Source organism: Grammomys surdaster, unplaced genomic scaffold (assembly GCF_004785775.1).
Source record: "Grammomys surdaster isolate TR1022 unplaced genomic scaffold, NIH_TR_1.0 366, whole genome shotgun sequence".
Taxonomy (NCBI): domain Eukaryota; kingdom Metazoa; phylum Chordata; class Mammalia; order Rodentia; family Muridae; genus Grammomys; species Grammomys surdaster.
Window position 1 is genome coordinate 664,093 of NW_021604785.1, and position 15,596 is coordinate 679,688.

General features: G+C 43.3%; 1 protein-coding gene across 1 annotated transcript in view; it reads left to right on the forward strand.

Annotated features, from left to right (window-relative positions):
* Nucleotides 1-6,032: 6,032 nt before the first annotated feature.
* Nucleotides 6,033-15,596, forward strand: part of CUNH10orf143 (chromosome unknown C10orf143 homolog) — a 35,930-nt gene continuing 26,366 nt past the window's right edge. The window contains exon 1 of the mRNA XM_028780238.1: nucleotides 6,033-6,132. Within this exon, the coding sequence (XP_028636071.1) occupies nucleotides 6,064-6,132 (69 nt within the window). The 5' untranslated portion in view covers nucleotides 6,033-6,063. The remainder of the gene's footprint in view (nucleotides 6,133-15,596) is intronic.

A 15,596-nucleotide genomic window follows, 5' to 3' on the forward strand; every position in this document is an offset into this window, starting at 1 on the left:
AGTGCTGGGATTAAAGGTGTGCGGCACCACCGCCCGGCTCAATTTTATTTTGTATATGGGTGTTTTTCTTGCATGTACTGCCTGTGCTTCATATGTCTGCCTGGTGCCCTCAGAAGAGTCAGATTACCTGGAATTGGAGTTACAGAGGAGTGTGAGCCTCTATGTGGATGCTGGGAATCAAAACTAGATCCCCCGAAAGAGTAGCCTGTATTCTTCACCACTGAGCCAACACTCTAGCACATTTTTTTTAAATTATGTGTATGCGTGTGGGTATGTGCACACATGTGTGGGTATGTGCACATGTGTGCAGTGCCCTCAGAGGCTAAAGACATCAGATTTCCCTGGAGCTGGAGTTATAGTTGTAACCCATTTGAAGTAGATGCTAGGGACCAAACTCACTCAGGTCCTCTGCCAGAGCAGTATAGGTTCTTAGCACTGAGCCAGCTCTCCAGCCCCCAGTTTTATTTCTATTGTCCCAAATTCTTTGACCATCTTCTTAGACAAGTGGAGATCAAAAGAAATCTTCTCACCAATTTGATGAAAATCTTTATTTTCTGAATTCTCCATCTTGTAAATCACTGTACAAGTGACATTACAAATGACCAGACTCCCCCTCCTTGGGGTAGTGAGTCACAGATGTGTCCCTCATCACCCAGTTTTCTTTCCTTGAGAATTGGGTTATTATACCATCATTCCTTATCCAGAGCCATTATTATTGGGTATAACTGTATTTACCCTACAGAAATATGTTCTTTTACGATGGGATATAAATATTAACTAACAATGTCTGGCATACCTGGTCACTAACACAGCTGGGAGAGGTGGGAGTCCCAGACAATCTTGAGGCCCAGCCTTCTACTTAAATGAATGCTCTGTTTTGAAAGATGTGTGTAATCTTTAACATTATTTAACAATCTCTCCAGGAAAGGTTGATCTCTTAGTTCCCAGAGATGTGGAATATGGCCTTGCATGTCTTTGATTTTGTTTTATAATTTTAAACAGTCAGGAAATATTGCATTCTCCAGCAATCAATTTATTTTGATTGATAAAAAGGGGTTAATAAAAACTCCCTTAGAAATAAAAGGAAGGTGAATAGCAATATATCTTTCATGGTGCCTTCTCTCAGCTGTGCATAAAGAGAGCAAGCTCTTTACTTCTCCTCAATAAGTCTTCTCCCCTTATTTTCTATACCTAGTGAGTCATTTATAATCCTTATTATTTCCAACCCACATGCGAACACAGCATCAGTCATATTTCCACATGCTGGAGATTTTCCTTTCCTATGTTGAGAGAGTCGAAAGGCAAAAATACCTCATAATTTATATGAAAATGTATGCCCAAAATGGATTATCCAACATAACTAATGTGACTGCGTATCCTTGCAAGTGAAAAAATTTAGGACAAAATATAAAACCCTGTACTAAGGTTCCCATCTATTCCCGAAACAAAGTATAACCCAGAAAGTGCAGGGGCATGCGGCATTTGACAAATGTCACCCAGTGATTAAAGGAAAGGTTGGGTCAAAATGGGATATAATTAATGTGCCCCACTCAAATATGAAGCAATTGATTTTGGAAGGCACATTTGTGGCTGATTAATATTCTTATGTGTTGATGGCACCTGTGAAGATGACAGGTATGGACGGCTTGCCTTCTGTGTGTAGTCAGTGTCTACTGTGATATTGTGGAATGGATACAGGAACACACCTAACACATCTTATACACTCTTATACATCTCCAGTTTACATCGGTGTTGCATTTTCTCAAATGTTAAATCGGATCTGTTTGGGGTTGCTTTCCCTAGCATATTTACAAAGACAGAAAATATTTTAGGAAGTAGCTAAACTCACAAAGGTCTTTAGGAAAGCAGAAACTTCACAGGCTGTTTGTTATCCTGAGGTTTGCTGTAATGACGTGTATATTTAGAATCTGTATGAAATCTCACCAGAAGTGAAAGTAGTTTAAATGCTGTGTTGGTCAGTGGTTTTTGTGTGTGTTTGTTTGTTTGTTTGTTTGTTTGTTTTTTTTGTCACCTGGATACAAGCTAGAGTCATCTGGGAAGAGGGAATCTCAGCGGAGTAATCTCATCCATCAGATTGGCCTGTAGGCAAATGTATGGGGATGTTTTCCTCATTAAAGGTTGATATGAGAGGACCCAGCCCACGGAGCAGTGCCACTACTGGATAGGTGACCCTATGTTGTTTAACAAAACGGGCCGAGGGAGCCATGGAGAACAAGCCAGTAAACAATATTCCACCATAGTCTCCGCTTCAGTCCCTGCTTCCATGTTCTTTCCTTGAGAACTTGCCCTGACTTCCTAGGGAGTTGTAAGATGAAATAAACTCTTTCCTCCCCAAATTGATTTTGGTTATGGTGTTTTTTATTACAACAACTGAAAGGCAAACTAGAACGAAAACCAATACTGAAGGCTCACAGCTAGAGGTTTAACACTTGAGAGGCTGAGGCAGGAAGATTACCATAAACTGCAGTGTGAGACACTGTCTGGGAAAAAGAAAAAAAAAAAACAACTTAATTTACAATGGTATAGGAAGAAAGCCATGTCCTTCCTCAGCACAAGCTTAGGAAGAAGGGCAGCTTCAGATCTAACACTCTTGGATGGAATGACTGTCCTGTTTGAGGGGAGAGAACAAAGCCAAAGATTAGGCTAGAAGTGAGCACAAAGTATGAGGTGACCAGTGTGCATCCCAGCCATTTAAGATGTAGTGATGAAGACCAGCTCAAGTATGCCAGGTCTTCTCATTTCATACTCCAGCAGTATCTGTGCCACGTGGATGCTTATGGCACAAAGAGCAGGCCACGTTGAGTTACCTGCTAGCCAGCAATTCTTTTTCTAGAAACATACATCAGGTACCTGAAAGCAAAGATCACCTGTGTTTCTAGCGCCACTTTCCCACAATACGGAAAAAATGGAAGCAAGCCAGGTACTAGTGCAGATGAATGCATATACACCGTGTGATTGACCCATAGAATGAATGTGGCTCTGCCTTGGGAAGGAAAAAATGTCGAGAGGTGCTACAGTGCTGATGAACTTGAAGGCATTTGTACTCAGCACAGCCAACTACAAAAATCCAGGTACTCTAACTCAACTCATATTGGGTATAAAGGCTGGTCAGCTTTACAGACAGCTTGGCACAGTGGTACACAACTAATTTCTATACTCAGTGAGGTAGAGGCAAGAGTATCACTCTGAGTTTGAGGCTAGCCAGGACTGCATAGTCAGGCTTTCTTTCTTTCTTTCTTCCTTTCTTCCTTCCTTCCTTTCTTTCTCTCTTTCTCTCTCTCTCTCTCTCTCTTTCTTTCTTTCTTTCTTTCTTTCTTCCTTTCTTTCATTTACAGACTACAGGAAAGGGATCTTGATCAATTGGGTATTTTCTCATTGCTGCTTTTATTTTATTTATTTATTTATTTATTTTATTATTATTATTATTATTATTATTATTATTATTTTGGTTTTTCAAGACAGGGTTTCTCTGTATAGCCCTGGCAGTCCTGGAACTCACTTGTAGACCAGGCTGGCCTCGAACTCAGAAATCCGCCTGCCTCTGCCTCCCAAGTGCTGGGATTAAAGGCGTGCACCACCACCGCCCGGTTGCTGCTTTTATTTTTTACAGAAAGATTTATTTTTAGCTCTAAATTTTTTGAGGGGCATGTGTGTGAGTGCCAGCCCAAGATGTTGGATCCCCAGGAGCTGGAGTTATAGGCAATTGTGAGTCAGGTGGCATAAGTGCAGGGAACTGAACACATGCACTCTGCAAGGGCAATAGATGCTTGTAACCAATAAACCATCTCTCCAGGCCATGGTTTTTGTTTTTTGCTTTTGTTTGAAATAGTGTCTTTCTATGTAAACCTGATTGGCTAGAACTCTTTATGCAGACCAAACTGGCCCGGAACTCATGGAGATCTACCTGTCTCTGCATCTCAAATGCTGGGATTAAAGGTGTACACCAACAAGCCCAGCCCTAGTTTGTTTTTAAGACAGTTTCTAGTAGCCCAGACTAACCTCCACCTCACTATGATGATCTTTGATGACCTGCTCCTCCTTCTTCCATCTACCTTCCTGTTTTTAAAATCCCTTTGGTTTCATTCCTCTAGACAACGCTGATTAATACACTAGGCAAGCACTCCAACACCAAGAGACACTGCCCAGGCTCTTTAAAAAATTTGATACATTCATAAATCCAAAGCACACTGTTGGATTCTAAGATCCAAAACCAGGGGACGAGTTTCCACAGAAACTCACGGATGGGACTTGCTACAATTAACATGAGGTTTAATGATTCCAGCATACTGGGGTTCTCTCGAGTGTAAGCAAGAAGAGAACCCCCGAGTTGGAGCTAGGAATAGTTTTTAATACAGTTTAAGGGGTAGAATAGAGAAACAGTGACTAGGCACAATATGATTGGCAGAACAGTGTGACTTTTAAACTGATTGGTCTTTGGGGAATGAGGTGGCAAGGACCTTCCTTGTCTGTCTGCTCTAGACCTTCCTCACCCGCAGGTGGGTCCCCTCCCCCGTGGTCTGAGAAATGTTAATCAACCTTTCCCTTCCTCCACTGAATGTTAATCCAGCAAGTGTCCTCTGACTAAGGAATGTGCCCCTCCGGGGATGTGTCTTGGGACAGTGGGATTCTTTCAATTTTAAGTTCAAACCGAGACTCGAAAGTCTTACACTTAGACCCGAACGTCCTACAACACCAGGTAAGGGGTGTGTGTGACACAAGATCGTGACAATCCATCTAGTGAATACTTGGCTTAAAATAGAGTACTTTACTTTTTGTTTTTTAATTTTTTTGAGGTAGAGATGCAGCCCTGTAACTCTTTACATAGACCATACTGGCCTCAAACTCAAGAGATCCTCTTGCTTCTGCCCCTCAAATTCTGAGATTAAGGTATATGCCACTACTCCCAGCCTGAGGAGTTCTTTAAAATAGGTAAATATCTCCTAGTCTTCTATCAGTAGCCAAAGTTATCTCTTACAGGAAGTGAGGTAGAATAGCCACTTGGAGATCCAAGCAACCTAAGGACAGCTTCAAGCACTTCACCACAATGGTTTCCTGTGGTAAGCTCAGAGCGTCTCAAGAGAAGTGTGGAGTGTAGCCAGCTGCCACGTGGTTTAGAACTTGTTAAAATTCACTTCCACAAGCATTGACACCAGCTCGTGATGTGAAGGGTGCCATCGTCCCAGGAAGCTAACACTGCCCTAGAACTGGGAAAGGGGATCTTATGATCTCTGCTCCAAGTAACCTTCTCCACTTCCCACTGGTTCAAACCAGTTCACACGCCCACTGCTAAACAATCACTGCCAAAGAACTGGCTCTATCTTAATTGGTCAATAAAGCATGGGGGTCTGCGAGCTCTGGCCCAGAACACTTCAGAGATTTGCGGTGGGCCCTGGAGGGAGGGAGAGGCTGCACAAGCTGCCGCAGGAACCCTGGCATAGCTTTGGATAAGTCAAGTGTGTAGTTTCCCTCAAAGCCAGGCCGAGATCACCAATCCCCGACGCCTGTGGCTGTCCCTACCCCAGGTGGTGTTCCTGTGACCTGCCAGCAAAACCGGGCAGGGCTTTGCCCATTAGGCCAAGTTGAATATTTGAGTCCTCTTGTACCACAGAGCAAAACTAATAGCTGTAAGATTGGAACTCCCAAAGACAACGCCCAGCGTAGCTTCAGGCGTACCGATTGGTCCGTGGATCCATCTAGCAAGACTCAGTAACCAATCACAAGGAAGGAGAGGAGGGCGCGCCTCTCGCGGACCCAGAGTTGCAGAAGCGTGGCAAATCCCAAACAAACGACCTTTGGGACTGACTTTGTGAACCGAGACGCGACAAGGCAGTCACGGCTTGCGAGGCGTCGACCTGTGGAGGGTGGAAGAAGTCTCCCACCTCGGGCCGTAGAAGACTCGGGTTTCGGCTACTCCTGCCTGCAGCCCCTCTGTGAGGCGCAGTGTATTTCAGGCTACGCCCCACGCCTCCTCATTGGCTTCTCCAGACACGTGGTCGGGTGTTCCCGCCTTCGGGTGGCCTGAGAGGCGGTACGCGAAGCCGCATGGACAGCCTGGCGCCGGGCCGATGGAGACGGCGGAGGATGGAGGAGCTGCCAGCGGCAGGGGACGCGGTAAGCTCCAGGCAGGGCGTGGGCAGAGGGAGGCGGTGCCCTAGCTGGCGCGCGGACGCCTGAGGCGTGGCCCTTCCGGATGACCGGCTGGCTGGGCAGCAGAAGCCTGCTGCCGAGGCGGGGCCGGGGCGGGGCCTAGGCGGGGCCAGCAGAGGACAGTCCCGCCCCTCCCGTTGCGCTTGCGCAAAGATGAGACGCGTTGTGCTCCCTTGACTTGAGCTGTAGTATTCTGAGTGTGAGGGGATTTATGGATCACAACTTGTGCCACAAGTCCTATCTGGCCACCTATTCTCATAAACAAACTGAAAGAGCCAGGCTAAAAGTGGAAAGCAGAAAAAGATATAATGCTGAGGCAATCACTCCAAGCCTGACTTAGGAGTCCTGAAGCGAGACTAAAGTTGAGAGCCAAGAATAGCTAAGCAGTCCGTGTCAAAAGTGTGGTCTGACCAACCTTGGCCAGCATTGTCAAGGCTTCAGTGTCCTCTTGTAAAGTGGTCTGACAGGTTACAACTATGTGAAATCTCTGTCCCTGAGACAAGTTTCCCTTTCTGCTGGGACAATTTCTTTCTTCCAGCGTGATATTCCTGGGGGAAATGACCATTTCTTTGGAATTACCATTGTTAGAATAGTCTGATAGTGGATTAAGGGACAGGTCTCTGTAGAATATCTCCATTTCTGCCAAGCCTATAAATGGAGGAGCACTATAAAAGCCCAGGTACTCAGTTTATCTCAGTTTTACCTAACTTTCTTCCCCAAACCTTTGGAGAAGGCAAGGGGAAGTTAAGCATTCCTTGACGTGGAGGTGGAAGTCTTTGGGTAGGCTAAGCTGGCTGTGCCAGGTGCTGCCCAGGAGCTGAGCGTTGCAACAACCTTTAGCGTTCTCACTAGGTACCTGCACAGTTGATTTACAAAAAATATTACCAACAAAGCAAAAGAACACTCAATTGTTGCAGGATATTTGATCACTCTCTATGCTCCCAGATTGTGTTATTTACTGGAAAAACAGCCCTAGCACACACCTTTAATCCAAGAGCTTTCAGCTTGAGTATTGTAAACAGGATTAAATAAAGTCAGCCATGGTGAATAGGCAGAGCAAGCAACCAGATGACAGGAAGTGAACATAGAAGTACTAAAACATCATAGAGAGTAAGAGGAAGTCAGGAAGATGGACAGAGAGACACAGGAAATAGATGAGAAGGTCACGCAGTTTGAGGGGGTCTTTGATGAAGGTGTGGGAAAAGGGACATGGCCTCTGGGACATCCACTGAGGAGGAAGGTCAGCTGGGTGTTTTCTCTGCTTCTCCGAACAAGGAGACATTTTGTGCCAGCATCTGGCTCCCCAGTCTTCATTGGTAAAATCTAAGGATTGATTTCCTTACTTAAACTTACTTAAACCATAAACTTACTTCAGACAACACTCACTATTTTAGGTAAGTTTATGGTTTGGTGTTGACACTTGTTCATGGAACAGATTTGGAGTAGGCAGTCTCAGCAGAACGGTGCTGCTCTTCTCGTTGCACATTGACCAGCTCCTACTCGGTTTTCACTTTCATTTACTACCTCTTAGTAGTTTTTTGAGACAGAGTCTTCTATGCTTGAGGCTGTCCTCAAATTCTGTTGCATAGATCAGAATGACCTTTCCTGAACCTGCTGCCTCCTCCCAGAGCTGGGACTACAGATATGAAGCATATTAATTTTCCTTGCTGCTACAAGGCTGTAGACATAATGCATATTGATGTGTCTTTCCAGTCACCACAACAATGTGAATTTACTTTAGGTTTCATTTCTTTTGAGATAGGGCCTGTCTACCTATATCCCACAGTGGCTTGGACCTTCCTTTGTAGCCCTAGGCTGGTTTTGAACCTCAATATTCCTATCTTAGTCTCCTCAGTGCTGGGATTACAGACATTTCCACCTTTCCACCAGCAGGCAATTTTGTGGTTTTTGTTTTGTTTCCTTTTGTTTTGTTTTTGCCATAAGAAAGACTAGGGTAGGCGTGGCTCAGTGGTAAAGCAGGTATTTAGTATGCATTAGGCCCTGGGTTCAATCTCCAGCAGCACACAAAAGAGAAAAGGTGGGGCTGGGGAGATTACCCAATGAAACTCTTGTGGTGCCAATGAGAGGACCCAAATTCAATCCCCAGAGGTCAAATGAAAACCACATTTGTGCCGGCGGTGGTGGTGCACGCCTTTAATCCCAGCATTTGGGAGGCAGAGGCAGGCGGATTTCTGAGTTCAAGGCCAGCCTGGTCTACAGAGTGAGTTCCAGGACAGCCCGGACTATAAAGAGAAACCCTGTCTCGAAAAAAACAAAAAAACAAAAAAAAAAAAAGAGAAAACCACATTTGTAACCACAAATGCCTCTGGTCAAAGACAGGCAGATCCCTGGGGCTAGTTGATCAGCCTGCCTAGTTCATGGTTAGCTATAGGCCAGAGAGAGACTTTGTCTCAAAAAAACAAGATGGATGCTGCTTGAGAAATGATACCCAAGGTCATGCCCTGGCTTCTTCTTAGTCTTTGATCTAATACTCCAGAGTGACTTTAGTCAAGTAGCTTCTAGTGCAAAGGCTTTCAGTCCTCTCCCTCCCTCACCCCTGATGCCCACATGCAAATGCATTTGTTTGGTTCCTGTAGAGCTGAGAATAGTTTGCAGTGTCTGCCCACAGCCCAGTAGCTCTGTATACTGTGTACCTCTGCATTTTGTGTACAGCTCTGCTGGCTAGTATTATGTCAACTTGACACAAGCTAAAGTCATTAGAAAGGAGAGAATCTCAACTGAGAAAATGCCTCCATAAGACCAGGCTGCAGGCAAGCCTGTAGGGCGTTTTCTTAATTAGTGATTAATGGAGAAGGGCCTGGCCCGTTGTCGGTAGTGCCATTCCTGTGCTGGTGGTCCTAGATTTTATAAGAAAGTAGACTGAACAAGCCATGGGAAGCAGGTCAGTAAGCAGCACTCCTTCATGGCCTCTGCATCGGCTCCCGCCTCTGGGTTCCTGCCCTGTTTGAGTTCTTATCCTGACTTCCTTTGATGATGAACTGTGATGTAGAAATGTAAGCTGAATAAACGCATTCCTCCCTAACTTGCTTTGGTCATGGTATTTTATCATAGCAATGGTAACCCTAAGACGATAGCCACCAGCAGAACTGAGAAAACACTTTGGGCAGAATCAGCATGTGGCAAGTAGTTCTTAGGCAGAGCCAGTTAGATACCAACTTCTTGTAGTACTCAGCATCCTGGCCTTGATAACAGAAGTTTCTAGCACCGAGAATAGCTACCATGGCAGCAAGTATGGTAAATGGATATCTACAGTGTCCCTCTTGGGCACCTACTGTATTCCATGCACTGCTGTGGGCATTGGTGATGTGACAGCTTTAGGTAGGTGCACCCTAGGTTAGGTTAGGTTTTCTCTACAGAAACCCTGTGCCTACCATTTGCACAGGATCATAGTTACTTTTCTGTTGCTGTGAGGAGACACCATGACCAAAGCAACTTATAAAAGAAAGCATTTAATTGGGGGCTTGCTTACCGCTTTAAAGCTCCCATGACTGTCATAGTAGGGAGCACGACAGCAGGCAGGCATGGCACTGGAGCAGTAGCTGAGAGCATACATGATGAGATGACAACCATCAGGCAGAGAGAGACAGATACTGGAAAGTGGTATGGGCTTTTAAAACCTCAAAGCTTGCCCCCAGTGGCACACCTCCTAATCCTTCTCAAACAGTTCTAAAAAGTCATTCAAATCTATGAGTTTATGGGGGCCATTCTGATTTAAACCACCACACCCAGTCACAGGAATTAAACTGATCTGGCTGCTCACCTGTTGATGGAGGAAAGACAAATTTAGGGGAGAGACTGGCCCTACGGGGAGGAAGGAGTCACAGAGGTCTTTACTTTGGGCCAGAGATGTGCAGGGTTTCCATAGGGAGGAAATAGAGCAGTAGAGTAGGGCAGGAAGGCACCAGGGGTGTCTCTTTCTCTGGACTGAAGTTTTCTAAGGAGTGGTGTTACAAAGGCCATGTCAAGTTATTTGTGTGCAACTCTGAAGGATTAAACAGTTCACACTAGACCATTTGAGGTTGAGTGCAGAGGAAGAGTTACAGGAATGACAGCAACTTTGCAGAGTTCTGTTAAAGACAACTCCCTTGAAGAGCTGCTTTGTGACAGACATCACTATGCGGGTTTATGAGTCATGTTGCTTACCCACAGCGTTTGAATGTGCTTGCCACCCAGTCTTCCATCCCTGACTCCTCTCAAGACACTTCAGTTCTAGGCAAGACAGTGGGGCAGAGTCAAACCTGTAATGCCCTGATGAGCCAATATATGTGTTTCTAGCTTATGAGTTCTAGGGAGAAATGACTGCTTCCTCTTGTAATTTTTTTCCATTTGTTCTTTAGAAACAACACTCTAAGAATGTATTGACTTCATGGTCTTCTGCTTCTCACTTTTACTTTTTTTAAAATTTAGTTTTAAATATCATGATTGAAGTATTATCAGAATGTAACCAACCGCTCACCTAAGGAGGGCACAGTTGGGTTTTGTGGCCTCCACAAATGTTATATACATGTATGTATGCACCTGTTTTCCTTCCTTCTGAGTGCTATGGTAAATATTTGCTTAGTCATCTAAAGAGCGTCTAGATTCCAACACCAAATGGTTGTACCACTGTACAGCCCTCCACTGGGAACTAGCTCGGACATCCTCCTCACCCTAGTCTTTTTTGGGGAGAGCCTCCTATCTTGGTATGAAGTATGATCTCATTGCTTTTAATATGCATTTCCTGGGCAGTGACAAGCTGTCTTCATGTACTTCCTGGTCATTTGTCTGTCTTTTTTTTTTTTAAGATTTATTTATTATATTTATATGAATACACTGTTGCTGTCTTCAGACATACCAAAAGAGGGCATCAGATTCTATTACAGATGGTTGTGAGCCACCATGTGGTTGCTGGGAATTGAATTCAGGACCTCTGGAAGAACAGTCAGTGCTTGTAACCTCTGAACTATCTCTTTAGCCCACTTGTCTGTCTTTTTAAGGACATCCTCTGCCCAAACCTGGACCCTCTGGAAGAGCAGCAGATGTTCTTAACCACTGGTCCATCTCTTCACCACCATCCCCCTTTTTACATATGCTTACAGAAGTTCTTTACCAGATTCACGGTTTGCAGAAATCCTTTCCCAATTTGAACGTTTGTGTTTTCTTATAAGAAAGTTAGTTGTAACTCCTTCATTTAGATCTGTGTTCCATATCCATTAGCATGGCACAGAGCAGGTTCAAAACAACTGGGTTGTTTTGCACTCAGTACTAAGTTCTCAGCACACTTTGTGAAACAGCTTGTTTTCCTCCCAGGAATCACCTTTGCAGCCCTGTTGGAAATCAGTTCTTTGTAAATGGGAGAGTTTTTCTTGGACTTTCAATTGATGAGTATGTTCATCTTTATGTTAGGTTTCTGTACAGGTTTAAATAGTGTGGTGTGAAAGGAAGGTCCCTGAGAAGATCATGCCTATGTTAAAGCTGCTTCAGATCGATTGAACTTCCATGGCTGGGGAGAATTACAGTGCTGCAGATTGAGAACTAAGATTCTCTTCCTCTGTCTTTAGTCACTTATAGCCATTTATCTCCTACCTCTATATCTGATGTGACAATCTTTCGCTAAGATTAAAGCCTTTGAAATTCATTAGTTTAGGAGACCATTAGCTTCCATGAGCCCTCAAAACTGTAGAGCCTTATAAGATAGACTTATTTACCTGACTGTAACATGCCTACCTGATACACTAGCATGTTCAGTAAATGCCTTGAGTTATAACTGTCTCTGCTTCCAGGATGGACATATCATTCAGAGTCCACGGAGTCATTTGGAATAAACCATATTTTTTTTCCTTTTAAAGTTGTGTTTTGAAGATCCTTTGCTTGAAGTCAGTGTTGAGGTCTGTAAACTGCAATTTTATTTTCAGTTTGTTCTTTTTGTAGATTACGTCTGCTATTCTGGGCCCCTTGAATTCCCATATGAATTTTAGGATCATCCCTTTAATTCCCGCAGACAAGTCAGCCAGAGTTCTGCTGTGCTGAGGATTGAGCTTGGGGCCTTGGTATGCTAGGCAGGTGTTCTACAAGTGAGTGACACCCCTAGGTCAATCTCCCTTTTATAAAATTTTAGTTTGACACAGGTTGGCCTTGAATCTGTGGTTCCAATTTAATTCCACTGGGGTCTGAGAACATAGTATGATTTAAATCCTTTCTAATTTATGAAAATGGCCTTTTCCATGGCCTCAAATGTGGTTGGCTTTTGGGAATGTGTGCTCTGCTGGTTTTTGGTTTTTTGTTTATGTTTGGGAATGTGTGCTCTGCTGGTTTTGGTTTTTTGTTTATGGTTGTTTTATTTTTGAGACAGGGTCTATAGCCCTAGCTGTCCTAGAACTCATAACATAGGCCAGTGTGGCCTTGAATTCAAAGAGATCCACCTGCCTCCGCCTCCAGAGTACTGGGATTACAGGTGTGTGTTGCCACAATTGGTTAAAGTGAGCTTCTTGCATATTATAATTGTTTTATTCCTAATTAAATCTGACTGTGGATGTCTTGTCCCATACAGTTAAAATCGTCTTTTTTTTTTTTTTTTTTTTTAAAAAGTCATGGTCTTACCATGTATTCTGGTTTGCTTGGAATTCACTATGGAGAACAGGTTGGCCTCTAACTTGTAGAGCTCATCCTGGCTTTGCCTCCCAAGAGATTTTTGTTGTGGTGGTTTGTTTTTTGAGGCAAGATCTCATATAGCTTAGGCTGACCGTGAATTCAGGATGTAGTCAAGGTTGACCTTGGGTTTCTAATGCCACCTCCCTGCTTCTGCTGAGCTGGGATTACAGGCATGTGGTCTACTATTTGTTTTCTATTTAGCCATTCTTTGCTTATTTTTCCTGTCTTCTTCCCTGTCTTTGTTTAATGAGCCATTTTTGTTTGATTGTGTGCTATTTCCCTCATTGGTTAGTTAGTTGTGGTTTTCCTGGTTGCTTGTGATCTAGTGTGTATCTTCAGTTTACACAACCATTGTAGGCTTCAGTGAATCACTTCGTGGTTGAAGAAGCTTCCTTATCTTTCTTCTTCCATCTGTTCTCCTCCGTTGCAGTAGTACATTTTACACTGACCTACACTCTGTGCTGTTCCTATTTTACACACCCTGGTCTTAATCCAACCGGACCCTGTTTAGCTGTCTGGATTAAAAGAGATCTGCTTGTTGAAGGTGTCAGTCCATAGACTTCTGTTTAAGCAACTATACTTTAAAGAGGTTTCCATGGCAAGAACCAAGAGACCATAGATTTACTCACAAAGTTCCATCATAGTTGAATTCTTCTTTTAGTTCATATTTCCTTCTGGAATATTTTGGGAATATTCTAAATATTTTGGGAATATTTACAATTTCAGAGGGTTAGTCCAGTATCTGAAAGCTATATCCTAATCCACAGCTGAGATAGCAAAAGCCACTGGGCAGTGGTGGGGCATGCCTTTAATCCCAGTACTTGGGAGGCAGAGGCAGGCAGATTTCTGAGTTCGAGGCCAGCCTGGTCTACAGAGTGAGTTCCAGGACAGCCAGGGCTACACAGAGAAACCCTGTCTCGAAAAACAAAAACAAAAACAAACAAACAAAAAAGGGTCAGGGATTGTTTTGCGTGTGTGTGTTGGTGATTGGACCCTCACGTCCTTGCATGGGTGATTGTATACTTGGTACTCTGATACTGAGCAGAAATATCCTTTGACTATAATCTATTTTAATATTTCTTCCTGATTTTTTTGTCAGTGTTAGGAAGTCAAACACAAGATCTTGTACATGTTAGACAAGAACTCTACACTGAGTTGCATTCCTAGATTGCATTGAAAACTTTTAGAGGACAGTTGCTGGAGATAATTATTCTCAACTGACCTTTAATCTGTTCTGTAACCAAAGCAGGCTTTGAATTTGTGATGTTCCTGTGTTAGCCTTCCAAGTAGCTAGGATTATAGTTCCATACCACCAGGTATAGCTAGGTGTCAGATTTGATGCCATCTATAACCCTAGAGGCCAGTGAATCTTAAAAATTCCAAGCATGATATCATGAAGAAAACGTTGACAGAGACAGCTAGTGAGAAAATTGCTTAAAAGTCCTAATAGAAAAATGTAAAAGTAGCCAGAGACAAAAAGACACACTGTGTCCTGAGACACAAACATAGGGGCTGCGATTTCACACTGGAAATGGGCCTGCAGAACAGTAGAGTTTCATCAATGACAGAAAAAAATCCTATCTATCTATTTGGAATTCTATACCCAGTGAAAGTTATCTTTTGTGTTCAGTTTCTGAACTTCTATTGCTTTTTTTTTTTTTAAGCTCACCAACCTTTTCTTTGAAAGTGTTTAATTTGCCACTAATTGCATCTAGTGCATTTTTCATCTCAGGAATCATAACCTTTGATTTGGATCATGCACACACATGTAACTCATGTCTAACATTTTGAGCATATGCAGCTATAGGAACCCTTTGAGTGTTCTCTATGGATAGAGTGGAGGCAGCTGAAGACAAGATGTAGGCTTTAAAGGTACACCCCATGACTTACTGTCAGGCCATGCCTCCTATTAGCTCATGAGACTGTGATTCCATTAATGAGGTTAATACCCTCACTGACAATCTCTTGGAACATGGTCCAAGAACATAGTTGTGTGAGGAGAAGTCTTAGTGCTTGTGAGAAAACTCTAAGAAAACAAGACAAGAGTCTTGTGACTTCAGTTTCTTCAAAATGTGGACTTATTCTTGGAGTGTGTTTTTGGGCTCCTCCCATGTATAGCAAATAGGAGTGAGTTTACTTCAGATTACTCATTATTGCTTGCTGCTATTAATCCTTTTATGCCTTTATGGAGAAATATCTTTTTGCCATGTGTAGATTGTCTTTGTGATTATATACCCCTGGAACTCATGAGAGCTTATGTTATTTTTAACCCCCAGAATATAAATTGTTTGATGCTCTGGATAAAGTTGGCTATTGCATGAGACTTCAGTTTGCCTCATTTATAGGCTCTATTCTTCCATGCCCACCACTGCTACAGTGGTAAACACCTGTCACTCCTGGGATCCCATCTCAGAACACTGCTGCATTGGGATCAAGCCTCCAGTTCATGAGACTCTGGGGGACATTTAATATCCAAACTGTTACAAATCATTATACCTAGTAATTTTTTATTAGTCATATATTGCCAATTAGAGATGTGGTGGTTTGAATAAGAATAGTCCCCCTTAGGCTCATATGAGCCTAAGTTACCTGGGAGTGACACTATTTGAAATGATTAGAAGGATTAGGAGGTGGTGTGGCCTTGTTGAAGGAGGTTTGTCACTGGGGGAGGGGAAGTTTGATGTTTTAAAAGCCCATGCCAAGCCCAGTGGCTTTTGCTCTCTCTCTCTCTCTCTCTCTCTCTCTCTCTCTCTCTCTCTCTCTCTCTCTCTCTCTCT